Raw genomic sequence first — 15114 nt, forward strand, 5'->3', positions numbered from 1 at the left:
ATCACAGCTGGCACAGAAAGTTTCCAGATGTATTAACAATATCATCTTTCTGTCTAAAAGGCCTCAGAAAATAAAATGATTATTATTACTTACACTTTTTTAAAATTTAACTACCCCAGAAGCCCACTCCAACAAAAAGCCACTAGACAAACCTAAGTCCATTAACGTTAATGATATCCCCAAATTACAGAAAGGGTGGAAGCACTGAGGTCTCATATTCCCTCGTACAGTCACACTCTGCTTAAGGTGACCTAACACCACCTGCCCTCCTTGCCCAACTGTCCTGATGTCTCACAGCAGGACTATACTACAGCCACGTGGGGCCTTCGCCTTCTCTAATGTTTTTTTTTTTTTTTTTGTCGGTTGTGGGGCTTGAACTCTGGGCCTGGGCGCTGTCCCTCAGCTCTTCAGCTCAAGGCGAGCGCTCTACCACTTGAGCTACAGCGCCACTTCCGGTTTTCTGGTGGTTTATTGGAGATAGGAGTCTCACAGTCTCTCCTGCCCGGGCTGGCTTTGAACCGTGATCCTCAGATCTCAGCCTCCTGAGTAGCTAGGATTACAGGCGTGAGCCACCAGCGCCCGGCTTCTCTAATGTGTTTGTTAACTATCTCCCAGGAAAGTTCTTCAGAACTGATATGTATAAAAGCCTAAGCACATAGGAGATAGACACTGAGAAAAATACCCACTAAATCTTGACAGGTCAATTCCAGGGGCCAAAGAATACCAGAAGGCAAGATGATTTCACTCAAAAGGAAAGTTGGAAGAAAGCAGCTAGAAAATAATAGGTGCCAGGCACTGGTATCTCATGCCTATAATCCTAGCTACTCAAGAGGCTGAGATCTGAGGATCCTGGTTTAAAGGCAGCCCAGGCAGGAAAGTCCATGAGACTCTTATTTCCAATGAACCACCAAAAAAAGCTAGAAGTAGAAGTGCTGCTCAAGTGGTAGAGTGCTAGCCTTGAGCACAAAAGCTCATGGACAGAGCTGAGGCTCTGAGTTCAAGCCCCCAGGACCTGTGAACAGAAAAAAAAAAAAAAAAATGAAGGCACTACCTGGGAGCTGGAATGTGAAATGGGAGCAATAGCAAGACAAGATGAGCGGTGGAGAGATGACAGGACTGGTTGGGTGCACAGTGGGAGCTGGGTTGAGGAGACAAGCCAGAGCATAACAGGGCCAGGCCTGGAATGTTCCAGGGACCTAGCAGCTCTGATAAAAGGAGACCAGGTGCCTACTGGGTAATGGTGGCTCATACTTGTAATCCAAGCTACTCAGGAGACTGAGAACTGAGGACTTTGATTCAAAGCCAGCCCACACAGTGAAGTCTGTGGCACTCTTATCTCAAATTAACTACCAAAAAGGCCAGATGTGAAGTTATGGTTGAAGTGGTAGAGTCCTAGCCTTGAGCACAAAATCTCAGGGACAGGACCCTTCCAGAGACAAAGCTGCTCCTCTATGATCTTCTTCTTGAGAACCAGACCCTTGCTGTACCAGCAATCCTTCTCCAATGCTTTGCAGATGACATATAGGCATGCTGAGGGAAAGAAACAGTTTGGAACTTGAGGCTATACTTGTGGTTCAAGCCCCAGGACTGGCACCAAAACAAAAAAAGAACACAGGAAGAAAAAGTAGTTGGTGAGGCGGAGGTAGAACCAGTTCTTGGGTAACACAGCTCAGAGTTTTGTTCTGGTGGCAAGGCGAAACAAACATGCCTTTATGGCATGTTTGGAACACTAATTTGGACAGTACTAAAGACAAAACGTTAGAAAAATGGAGGTACAGTGGATAGCGGGTTGTAACACGCATCCAGAGGAAAACAAGCAAACACTAAAAGCTAGCAGAATAGTGGGAAAGAAGGGTAGTAACTGGCTTAACTTTGAGAAAGCATCACCAAGAGATTAAGCACACTTATGATAAGATTGAGGAAAGTAGAAGGTGAGGCTGCAGGGAGGTCAGGACCTAAGGGAGAATGAAGTGTGCTCCTGACGTGTACCAGCACACACGGGATGAGACAGAACTTACCATTTGAGGAACATTCGGAGTGAGTCCTTCCGGAGACAAGGCTGCTCCTCAAATATCTTTTCTTTAAGAACCAGACCTTTGCTGTACCGGCAATCCTTCTCCAATGCTTTGCAGATGAAGTACAGGCATGCTGACAGAGAAACAAACAGTTTAGGACTTAGGATCACACTTGGAAGCTCTGCCTTTATCAGTTAACATCGGGAGATAGGGAGACTGGGGGAGACAGACAAAGGGAGGGAGGAAAGAAATGAGAGGGAGAGAAGGAAGGGAGGGGGAGAGAAAGACAGAGAGAACAAAAAGAAAAAAATATGTATTAGCTAATGATGGAAGCACACACTATAATCCCACCACTCAGGAAGATTAAGACTATGATGCCTGTACTACATATTTAGACCTGTGCAAATGGAGAAATTAACAAACAAATGAATTAATATAAATTAAAATATATTAAAGGTATTTCTGGGGAGGGGCCAAACAAGCTCAAGGTCCTGAGTTTACATAACCTGTACGGCTAAAAAAAAAAATCTGCTATTTCAGGTGGAAATGAAAAACACATTGGACAATGGACAAAAGGCCATTCTTTTAGAAAATAGCAAAGCATTTGACTAAAATGTCTTCATGTTCTAATGTTTTGTGATGAGTAGAACATGCAAGCCATAAAACTAATATTTAGCTGTGATTTCTAAGTGAAGTGCTGAAGGTATGGCATGGTTGCTCCTGACCACCTTGTCAAGGCATATGTCAGGTTCTCCACTGACATTTCAACCAACCATGAACTGAAAATATTTGGGGGAGGGAGAAACAAGAAAAAAATGTGTTTATTCTAAACTTGTGCAAACTTTTTCCCCAAAACTATGTAATATAATGACGATTCACAACATTTTCATTGTAACTAGAGATGATTTTAAAGTAAATGAAAGGTCATATATAAGTTACATGCAAATATTAAGCGATTTTATATGGAGTATTTGAGCATCTATAGATTTTGGTATTCTTGGGGGTCCTTTACAAATACAAAGCAACAACTGTATGGTAAAATATAGTAGGAAAGAAATGAATTAAAGTAGGAATTGTGGCTTCTTCATCTATATTGCAAAACTGAGAAAGATTATTCTGTAAAAAAATCAAGATGCCTCCCCAAACATTGGAGCACCCAAATATGTTAAGCAAATATTCTCAAACTTACAGAATAAAATAGATCCCAACATGATAATACTAGGAGACTTTAACACCCCACTCTCACCAAAGGACAGGTCTACCAACCAGAGGATTGGCAAAGAAGCTACCGAATTAAGTGAGGCCATACTTCAAGCGGAACTAACTGACATCTACCGAGTATTTCACCCTAAAACAACACAGTACACATTCTTCTCAGCAGCTCATGGAACTCTCTCCAAAATAAACCATATCATAGTTCATGCAAGGAACTTAAGTAAATACAAGGGGATTGACATAATTCCCTGTATCCTATCCAACCACAGTGGAATCAAGCTAGTTCTCAATAACAGAGCATACCACAGAAATTACTCAAATACATGGAAATTGAACAGCACACTTCTAAGCAACACCTGGGTAACAAAAGAAATTAGAGAACAAATTAAAAAGTTCCTACAATTCAATGAAAATAAAGACACATCACAAAGAAACTTGTGGGACACAGCAAAAGTAGTCCTGAGGGGCAAATTTATTGCCCTCAGTGCCCACGTCAAGAAAATGGAGACAGACCAAGTAAATAATCTCATGTTGCAATTAAAACAGCTAGAAAAACATGAAAAATTGGAACCTAAAGTTACTAGACGGAGCCAGATAATCAAATTAAGAGCGGAAATTAATGAGATAGAGAATAGGAAAATTATAAATAAAATTAATAAAACAAAAAGCTGGTTCTTTGAAAAAATAAATAAAATTGATAGGCCTTTGGCAAGATTAATTAAGAAGAGAGGAAACCCAAATTAACAAGATCAGGGATGCCATGGGAAAAATCACAACAAATACCCAAGATATCCAAACAATTATAAAGAACTATTTTCAAAAGTTATACTCTCTAAAGAAAGAAAACCTAGCAGAAAAGGATGCATTTTTAGAGAAATTCAAGTTGCCCAAACTGAGCAAAGAAGAAGTAAATCAATTAAATAAGCCAGTATCTTACCAGGAAGCAATCAGAAGTCTTCCAACAAGGAAAAACCCAGGATCAGATGGATTCACAAGAGAATTCTATAAGACCTTTAAAGAAGAACTAATACCCATACTCCTCAAGCTCTTCAGAGAAGCAGGGAGTTATTCCAAACTCATTCTACGATGCCAATATCACACTCATTCCCAAACCAGACCAAGACACAATCAAAAAAGAGAACTACAGACCAATCTCCTTAATGAACACAGATGCAAAGATCCTTAACAAAATTCTAGCTAACAGAATCCAGAAACACATAAAAAAAATCATATACTACGACCAGGTAGGCTTCATCCCAGAGATGCAGGGATGGTTTAACATACGTAAATCAATAAATGTAATCCAACACATCAACAGAGCCAAGGTCAAGAATCACATGATTATATCCACAGATGCAGAAAAGGCTTTTGATAAAATACAACATTCATTCATGTTAAAAGCTCTGGAGAAAATAGGAATAGAAGGAACATTCCTTAAAACAATAAAACCATATACAACAGACCAATAGCCAATATTATATTTAATGGGGAAAAACAACAACCAATTCTCCTAAAATCAGGAAGAAGGCAAGGATGCCCACTGTCTCCACTCCTCTTCAATATAGTCCTGCAACCCTTAGCCAGGGCAATAAGGCAAGAAAAAGACATTAAAGGGATCCACGTAGGGAAAGAAGAATTTAAACTATCCCTTTTTGCAGGTGACATGATACTATACCTTCACGATCCCAAAAACTCCATCCCCAAACTCTTAGAAATTATAAATCACTTCGGCAAAGTAGCAGGATACCAAATCAACCCACAAAAATCAGTCGCCTTCCTGCACACTGACAATGTACAAGCAGAGAGGGAAATAAAGGAGGCTACCTCATTCACAATAACCCCCCCAAAAATAAAATATTTAGGAATTAACCTAACCAAAGATGTAAAAGAACTATTTAACGAAAAGTATAAAAAAACTTAAAGAAAGAAATTACAGAAGGGGGCTGGGAAGGTGGCTCAGTGGTAGAGCGCTTGCCTTGCACACATGAGGCCCTGGGTTCGATTCCTCAGTACCACATAAGCAAAAAGAAAAAAGCCGGAAGTGGCGCTGTGGCTCAAGTGGTAGAGCGCTAGCCTTGAGCTGAAGAGCTAAGGGACAGCGCCCAGGCCCAGAGTTCAGGCCCCACAACCAGACCCCCCCCCCAAAAAAAAAGAAAGAAAAAAGAAATTACAGAAGACACCAGGAAATGGAAAGACCTTCCATGCTCTTGGATAGGCAGACTTAATATAGTGAAAATGGCAATACTGCCAAAATTAATATACAAATTCAATGCAATTCCTATTAAAATCCCAATGACATACATTTCTGAAATACAGAAAACAGTCCAAAAATTCATATGGAACAACAAAAGACCTAGAACCAAAACAATTCTAGGCAAAAAAGACAACATTGGAGGGATCTCGATGCCGGACTTCAAACTCTACTATAGAGCCATAATAACAAAGACAGCATGGTATTGGCACAAAAACAGACCCAAAGACCAATGGAATAGAATAGAAGATGCAGAAACAAAACCACATGCCTACAGTCAGCTGATATTTGACAAAGAAGCCAAGGACATACAGTGGAAGAAACACAGCCTCTTCAACTACTGGTGCTGGGAAAACTGGGCAGCCACATGCAGAAAACTAAAAGTGGACCCCAGCCTATCACCATGCACCAACATCAACTCAAAATGGATTAAAGACCTTAACATCAAACCTGAACCTCTGAAACTACTGCAGGACAGAGTAGGAGAGACACTTGAACTTATTGGCATAGGCAGGAACTTTCTGAACAGAGTCCCAGGGTCACAACAAATTGGAGAGAGACTTGACAAATGGGACTACCTTAAAATAAAGTTTCTGCACAGCTAAACCAAGCTAGAAAGACAACCAACTAACTGGGAAAAATATTTACTAGCAATATATCAAACAAGGGGTTAATATCCAGTATATACAGGGAACTCAAGAAACTAATCCCTCCCAATAACAAACCAATTACTAAATGGGCAAGGGAACTAAAGAGAGACTTCTCAGAAGAAAAGATAAAAATGGCAAAGAAACACATGAGGAAATGTTCACCATGCCTGGTTGTGAAGGAAATGCAAATAAAGACAACCCTGAGATACCTACCACCTTACCCCAGTCATAATGGCCCACATCCTAAAGTCAGCCAATGACAAATGCTGGAGGGGCTGCGGAGAAAGAGGAATCCTATTACACTGCTGGTGGGAAAGTAGACTTATACAACCACTTTGGAAAGCAGTCTGGAAGGTCCTCAGAAAGCTAACTATTGATCTCCCTTATGACCCAGTCATACCACTTCTAGGCAACTATCCTGAACAACAGGAACTAGTATACAAGGACACATGTACCTCCATGTTTATTGCAGCACTGTTCACAATAGCCCGGATATGGAAACAACCCAGATGTACCACCACAGATGAATGGATTCAAAAATTGTGGTATCTATACACAATGAAATATTACGTAGCCATTAGAAAGGACAAAATAATGGCATTTGTAGGGAAATGGATGGAGCTAGAAGAAATCATGTTGAGCGAGGTAAGCCAAGAGCAAACAGACAAATTTGGCACATGTTCTCCCTGATAAGTGGATGTTAAATCCAAAATTTAAGATGATATGACAAAATTAACAAGACTTAAGAAACAAAGGACTTCCACTCATCTGGTCGAATCACTACTAAATAACCCCATGCTGCGATCACATATATGGTATATATGTGTACACCGGGCGGAAACCAGGAGGATGACACAGAACTAGAGGGAATCAGGGGAAAACATACAACAGCAGGACCCATCAGCTGCACTGCACATTGATCAAAACGAACCAAGAAACTCAATGGCAGCGATGGGAGGGCAGGAACAATTGGGAAAGAGGGAACAGCTGATGCTATGCAAAACAAAAGAAATGTACATATCACCCAATGTGGAAGAAATAACTGTATTGCAAAGCTCATAGAACTCATAAATGTTATACACCATGATAGACAATTTGTCCTATGAAAGTTAGAATGTGTTTGTGACTCTAACTAAGCATCACTATCCCACAATACTGTGAAATTTGGGAAATTATGTAACCACTTAATCACAATAAAAAATTTTGAAAAGAAAAAAAAGTAATTAGTTTTAGATAAATAATGAATGTGGAGTCTCCATGATGGAACTGGTATCCTTATAAAAGGAAAAGATTAGAGTGTTCTCTCCCTTTTTTCTCTCTCTCTCTTCCCCTCCCTACTTTCCCTTTCTCCTGCTCTTTCCGTCTCTACCTCCCTCTCTATCATATGAGGATATAACAAGAAGGTGGCCTTCTGCAAACCAAGGAGATCTGACAGCAAATCTGCTAGCACTTTGATTTTGGATTTCCCAGTCTTCAGAACTATAGAAATAAATTTCTGGTCAGGCGCCGGTGACTCACACCTGTAATACTAGCTACTCAGGGAACTGAGATCTGAGGATTATGGCTCAAAGCCAGACCAGGCAGGAAAGTCTGTGAGAATCTTATATCCAATCAAACACCAAAAAGCCAGAAGTAGAACTGTGACTGAACTGGAGAGTGAGCACAAAAGTGCAGGGACAGCACCCAGGCTCTGAGTTCAAGCCCCAGGATCAGCACAGTCAATCAATCAATCAATCAATCATGAAATTTCTGCTGTTTAAAGTACTCACTCTAATATTTTGTTGCAGCAGCCCAACCTAAGACATAAAATTGGGACAATGTGCTAGGAATTGTGGTACATGTCTGTTATCCCAGCAGAAGGTAGTGAGTTCAAAGTCTGCCTGGACTAGATTAGTGTATGACCCTATCACAACAAAACAAAAACATGCCACACACAAAAAAATAGGATAGCCAAAAGGGGGTAGGGATATCACTCCAAGAATATGCTACTTATTTACTACAGTATCTAAGAAATCAAGAAAGACAGGCTGAATAAACAAAGATATAAAAACATTTCCATTGTTCTTGACAGTTTGGCAGAAAGCCTATCAGGGTTAACTTTGGCTATCCGTTTACCCAAGGGAGCCTCCCTCCTCTGTCTCAAAAAAATATAGGAACATACAGAGAGAATCAAAACCAAACTCACTTGTGTAATCACTGAGGGTGTACAGTACAGTGATGAGGTTGTCCAAGCAGGGCCAATGGTCAGGATTACACCGCAGCCCTTCCTCAAAAGCATGGCGAGCCAGGGGGAGCCGGATGAGCCTTAGGGCCACATGTCCAATTTTATACCAGAGGTTGACATCTGTGGAGTCCAACATCACTGCCTGGAAACAACACAAGCAGAGTATGTAGCACACACACACACACAGACACAGACACAGACACACACACACACAAGCAGAGTATGTAGCACACAGACACACAGACACACAGACACACACACAAGCAGAGTATGTAACACACACACACACACACACACACACACACACACACACACACACACACACACACACACACACACACACACACACACACACACACACACACACACACACACACACACACACACACACACACACACACACACACACACACACACGGTTGGATCTCTGAATAGGTGCCCATGGGGTTAGGGGGCACATAGCACTAGCTTAGCTGCTCAAACTTCCCAGGAAAATGACAAAAGTGGTATGACTGCTTGTAACTTACAAGTAAAGCCAACTCATCTTTTCTGGAGTTGTGCATTTTTAGAACTAAAGAATGGCACACAGTTAATAGAACTAATTTACTTAACTCAGAACATTTTCTTGATATGTTGCTAATTTAAATATTTATATTCCTTATTAATTAATAGGTAAGAAGTAAAAGAAGTAGAATAAAAAGAAAATACTGGCGTCCTACAGTATTCTAAAAAGATTATATGAGGTGTCCTCAGTTCACATCCTGGCTCCAACATTAATTAGAACAATGATCCTTAGCCTCTTTTCTCACCTCTAAAATGAGAATAAAGGCACCCTCCTTGCAAGATAGCTTAAATATGAATGGCAAGCAATAACTCAGTGTCTAGTACATTAGAGGTACCCACAGAGAAGGTACTCACAGAGATGGTTATAATATAGATACAGAAATATAGAAATCAAACTTGCTATATAGCCTGGACAGGCCTCAAATTTGCAATTCTCCTGTTTTGTCCTCCCAAGTACAGGGATTCCTTATCTTCTTTTTTTTTTTTAATGCTTCCAATACACTGGTATACAACTGGAGACATTGAAATTAGCTTACCCACAGTCACACATGTACTGTATAGAAGAAGTAATTCACAGACAGCCCTCTGCACCCAAGCATGCCTATGTACCTGCTCTGAATCTCTAGATTTCTATGTATTTAATGTTATCGTCTGCTGACTACAGATTTCAATCCAACAGCTTGGTGATATATTATTATCAACTCTAGACAAGAACTTTCAAAAGAGGGATTGCTGCTTTGAAACAGAGAGCATTGCCAAACCACACCTCTAAGTAGAACTCCATGGCTGTCTCCAGATCCTCCCTCTGGGCTGCCAGCTGAGCCAAGTTCTTATATGTGGAATATTTCAGTATCAGTCCAGGGTGTTTCAATCCTTCTTTCTCATCTCCAGATGAAACTGCCTGAGAAAAAAGCAAACAGAAGCAGAAATGATACCTCATCCTAGTGCCTCAGCAAGTATTTAGCAAGATACCTGGCTACTTGGTCAGCCTTGCTGCAGGACCGTGTGCCAGTCCAGGCTAGCCTCCACTAGAAAATGAACATGCTGTGGTGATGTTCTTAGAGAACCACTCCAGATCTTATCACAGACCATCAGGAAGCAGTTTGCCAGAGTCTGGGCATCAACAAAGAGAGAATGAACACTCTCTGCCACTGCTACTACACCTTGGGATTCATGCCTGAATGACAGATGACATTTGCTAACAATGATACAACAGCCCAGTCAGTTCCCCACTGGAGGCATCCTAAGTCAACAGGTAGAGCCTAAGTTTGAACCTAGGAACAACTGGATTAAGAATCAAAAGACTAGGACTGGGAAGGTGGCTCAGTGGTAGAGTGCATGCCTAGCATGCATGAAGGCCTAGATTCGATTCCTTAGTACCACATACACAGAAAAAGCAGCGTGGCATTTTGGCTCAAGTGGTAGAGTGCTAGCCTTGAGCCAAAGAAGCTTAAGGACAGTGCCCAGGCCCTGAGTTCAACTCCCAGGACTAGCTTAAAAAAAAAAAAAAAAAGGCCTGGCCCCAGTGGCTCACACCTATAATCCTAACTACTCAGGAGGCTGAGATCCGAGGATTGTGGTTCAAAGCCAGCCTGGGCAGAAAAGGCTGTGGAACTCTATCTCCAATAAACCACCAGAAAAACAGAGTAAGTGGCACTGTGGCTCAAGTGGTAAAGCACTAGCCTTGAGCCAAAGAGCTAAGAGACAGCAATCAGGCCCAGAGTTCAAGCCCCATGACTGACAGAAAAAAAAAAAATGAATCAAGAGACTAAACTCTCAACTCACACCACATGACCATAGATAATTACTTCAACTAAATAGTTAACATCTCAATAACGTTTGTAATAGAATGACAGTAATTCCTAGCCTGAAGATCAAAAGTAAATATGAAATGGAAGAGCATAAAGTTCTAAATATATTTTAGATATGAGTCCCTTGTCCGTTGTATGGCTAGTGAAGATCTTCTCCTAATCCATGGGCTTTCTATTGATCTTGCTAGCTATGTTCTTTGCCATGCAGAAGCTCTGCAGTTTCCAATCCCATTTGTCCAACCTTTCTTTGATTTGTTGTGTTTCTGGGTTTCTATTAAGAAAATTTTGGCGGGGAGGATTGGGGGGGGGGGGAGGATGGGAAGGGATGGGAAGGGGAAACAAAGGAGGAGGCTACAATGCTTGATAAGAAATGTACTCATTATCTTGCCCATGTAATTGTAACTCCTCTGTACAGTATTTTCACAATTAAAAAAAAAAAAAGAAAATTTTGGCCTGTGCTAAAGAGCCCTAGAGATTCTCCTATTCCTTCCTATCTTGTATATACATTTTTATAATTTGGGGAGGGGAAGGGATATAACAAAATGCTTAAATAAGGATATAGGTTGACCCACTATAACAATGAGATGTACAAGACACTATATTGAAAACAAACTTTTCAATTTGAGTGGGGGAGGAGTTGGGGAGGTGGAGAGGGAAGGGATGGTAGGGGAAAAACAAAGGAGGAAGTAACAATGCTGGATAGGAAATGTACTCATTACCCTACTCATGTAACTGTAACCCCTCTGTACAGTATTTTTACAATAAAAATATATGAAAAAAGAGCATAAAGATGATAAACATCTTTACTATGAAGTCACCTTAATACAGCTTTTATAAGAACTCTTAGAAAAATCTCACTTCGAAGAAATTGCTGATTTAAAAACTAATACCCCAGCCACAGAGTGAAGAGGAAATCGTTTTGTCTTCTCTATTCTTTTAAATACAAGCTTCTCCAAATTATTAAACTTTTTTGGGGGGTGGGGATACTCGGTCTTGAACTTAGGGCTTCATATTCTCACGTAGCTTTTTCCCTGTAGGCTAGCCCTCTACCACTTAAGCCACACTTCTACTTCCAAAAGTAATTTCTAACAGAAAAATTCACTGGCACAAAGAAGTTATTTTTAGGGACTGGTACACATTCCAGCTTTGTCCTAGAACAGATAGCATCCTCACACTGGTTAGAACAGCAAGACCCAAGGACATGCCACACTCAGAAAGTACCCATTGACTAACCCAAGCAACCTACACTGGGACTTTTATGAAGTCCATCAACAATGAAAAGTGCCAGTATAGTAGTCCTCACCTAGAACCCCAGCAGTCAGGAGGCTGAAGTAAGAGGATCTTAAGTTCCAGGCCAGCCTGGGCTTTATAACAAGTTTCGTACCAACAGTATGTCTCAAAGAAGAGAAAGAGAGGGAAAAAAAAGAAAAGGTCAGGCACCAGTAATCCTAGCTACATAAGAGGCTAAGAATTGAGGATTGTAATTAGAAGCCAAACCAGACAGACAAATATGTGAGATTCTTATCTCCAAAAAAAGCTGGAAATGGAGTTACAGCACAAGCAGTAGAGCATTAGCCCGAGCAAAAAGCTCAGGGTCAGTGCACAGGCCCTAAGTTCAAGCCCTAATTTAAAAAAAAAAAAAATGTATTGAGAGGAAAACAAAAGAGGAAAAAGACTGAAAACTCACATTGAAACCTGTTCACATCTTCTATTGCCATCAGGTTTAAAGTATATAAAGATGCCTGAGAGACAGTTGATTAGTGCTAGATAACAAGTGCTTTTGGTCTCTTTAAAACTAGTTCAGTATAAATAATTTTAGATGAGTCTACTTCAGAAAGACGAATCAGCAACATATGAACTCCTAACCATGGTGGCTTTGTTAACTGACTTTACCTTGCTAACCACCAATACCCACCACCACTCTCCATCTTCCCTGAAAGGCTAGCCTCAATAAGCCCTCTAGGATTCCACAGCCAACCTGGTCACTTCTTAAGGAATTATCTGTGGTTCATGTCAATTGTTTTTGGCACTATAAATATAGATCTTATTATAATAGTACAGAAATGGCTTAGAGTGTTCAAAGAAACTTGTTATATATTTTTTTCTGTTTTTCTATTGTTTGCAATGAGTATGTTTTATAAGCAAGGGGTTAGAGCACCATACAATCTTTTAAGGCTAGTTGGGATCTGTACAGAATGCACATACCTATGACTACAAGGCTAGCCTGAGCTAGCCTTAGGTGGAAAGCCTGCCTTGCCTCTTGTTGGGTGTTGGACCCACATAGCATCAGCTCTGTACTTAGGAAGCCCACTCAATCTTACTTTTTCCAAAGACCCACTCCACCATGGGCTAAGAGGAAACACACACTCCTAAAATAGACGCATCACCTGGCGCATAACTAAATCTTAATAATTACAGAATATTTTTTTCTCTCTCTGGGTCCTCACTCACTCCTACTGATTAATGGAAGATCACCATTCTTGTGTCTCTACTTCCAAGACAATATTATCAACAACCAAAACATCCTGACAACCTACCCTACTTCATTTACTTTGCCTGAAACTTTTAAACCTACTATGAGAAAACATAGGGAAAACTCTGGAATTTATAGGCGCAGGTAATTATTTTCTGAATAGACCGAATAGGACTCCAATTGCCCAGAAAGCAAGAACAAGAACTGACAAATAGAACTACATCAAATTAAAAAGTTTCTGTTCACCAAGAGAAACAATCAACAGAACCAAGACAACCCCCACAAAATAAAAAATCTCCACCAACTACTCAATAAAAAATTAATATGCAGACTATACAAAGAGCTCAAAAACTTAAACAGTAATAATAATAATATTATTAATAGACTAAAGAATTGAGAAGTCCTCAGAAGAAATTCAAATGGCTAATAGATAAAATTTCAACATTCCGGGGCTGGGAAGGTGGCCCAGTGGTAGAGTGCTTGCCTTGCATGCATGAGGCCCTGGGTTCGATTCCTCAGCACCACATAAGCAAAAAGCCGGAAGTGGCACTGTGGCTCAAGTGGTAGAGCGCTAGCCTTGAGCTGAAGAGCTGAGGGACAGCGCCCAGGCCCAGAGTTCAGGCCCCACAACCGGACCCAAAAAAAAAAAAAAATTTCAACATTCCCAGCCATAAAGGAAATAAAAGTCAAAACTATACTTAAGGGTTGCTGGCTCATGTCTAAAATCCCAACTACTGAGATTCAGAGGATCCAGGTTTGAAGCTGGCCCAGACAGAAAAGTCTGTAAGACTCCACTTCCAAAATAATCAACAAACACCTAGGCTGGGGACATGGTGTAAGTGGTAGAGTACCAGCTGAGCAAGTACCAAGTCCTGAGTTTAAATCCCAATATGGTAAACAGAAAAATAAAACTATACTAAAATTCCATCTCACCTCAGTCAGAATGGTTATCATCAAGAAAACAACAAGCCTGGCACCAGTGGCTCACACCTATAATCCTAGCTACTCAAGAGGCTGAGGACTGAGATTCAAAGCCTGCCCAAGCAGGAAAGCCCATAAGATTCTTTATCTCCAATTAATCACCTGAAAACTAGAAGTAGAGCTGTGGCTCAAAGTGGCTAGCCTTGAGTGAAAAAAGCTCAGGGATAGGACCCAGGCCCTGAGTTCAAGCCCCACAACCAACCAAAAAAAGAAAAAGAAAAGAAAAGAAAAAGGAAACAATAAATGCTGACAAGGATGCTAGGGGAAAAGAATCCTCATATATTGTTGATAAGAAGAAAGCCAGTACACCTCCTATGAAAATCAGTATGGAGGATCCTCAAAAAGCTATAAATAGACCTAACTTATGACTTGCCATATCACTAGAGAGCATAGTGTGTGTGTGTGTGTGTGTGTGTGTGTGTGTAAAAGTTAATATATAAATATAATTACTTACATAGACCTATGTTTACTGTAGTACTGTTCAAAGGTACCCAACAACAGATAAATGGATACAGAAGACACGGGTACATATATACCATGAAATATAGCAGTCATAAAGAAAAATGAGAGGGGAGAGGAGAAACAGGAAGAGGAATGGAAGTCGAATACAGTCATAATACTCAATGTACTTATGTGAAAATGAAACTAGAAAACTGCACAAGATGTGTGGGAATGGGATAGATGGGAGAGGAAGAATGATGGAGAGGGACCTTTATCAAAGTACACTGTACACATAAACAGGCACATTAAATTGAAATCTTTTTTTTTTTTTTTTGTCAGTTGTGGGGCCTGAACTCTGGGCCTGGGCACTGTCCCTCAGCTCTTCAGCTCAAGGCTAGTGCTCTACCACTTGAGCCACAACACCACTTCTGGCTTTTTATGCTTATGTGGTGCTGAGGAATCAAACCCAGAGCCTCATGCATGCAAGGC

The 15114-nt window shown here is 40.6% G+C and overlaps 1 protein-coding gene across 3 annotated transcripts in view; it reads right to left on the reverse strand.

Annotated features, from left to right (window-relative positions):
• Positions 1-15114, reverse strand: part of Cabin1 (calcineurin binding protein 1) — a 147828-nt gene that overhangs the window by 119342 nt on the left and 13372 nt on the right. For all 3 annotated transcript variants that reach the window (XM_069994444.1, XM_069994441.1, XM_069994443.1), the window contains exons 5-7: positions 9686-9820; positions 8317-8497; positions 2019-2148 (exon numbers count right to left, since the gene is read on the reverse strand). In XM_069994444.1, coding sequence (XP_069850545.1) covers positions 2019-2148; positions 8317-8497; positions 9686-9820 — 446 coding nt within the window. The remainder of the gene's footprint in view (positions 1-2018; positions 2149-8316; positions 8498-9685; positions 9821-15114) is intronic.

The sequence above is a fragment of the Dipodomys merriami genome, unplaced genomic scaffold (genome assembly GCF_024711535.1).
Source record: "Dipodomys merriami isolate MVZ:Mamm:240054 unplaced genomic scaffold, mDipMer1.0.p SCAF_45, whole genome shotgun sequence".
Classification (NCBI taxonomy): domain Eukaryota; kingdom Metazoa; phylum Chordata; class Mammalia; order Rodentia; family Heteromyidae; genus Dipodomys; species Dipodomys merriami.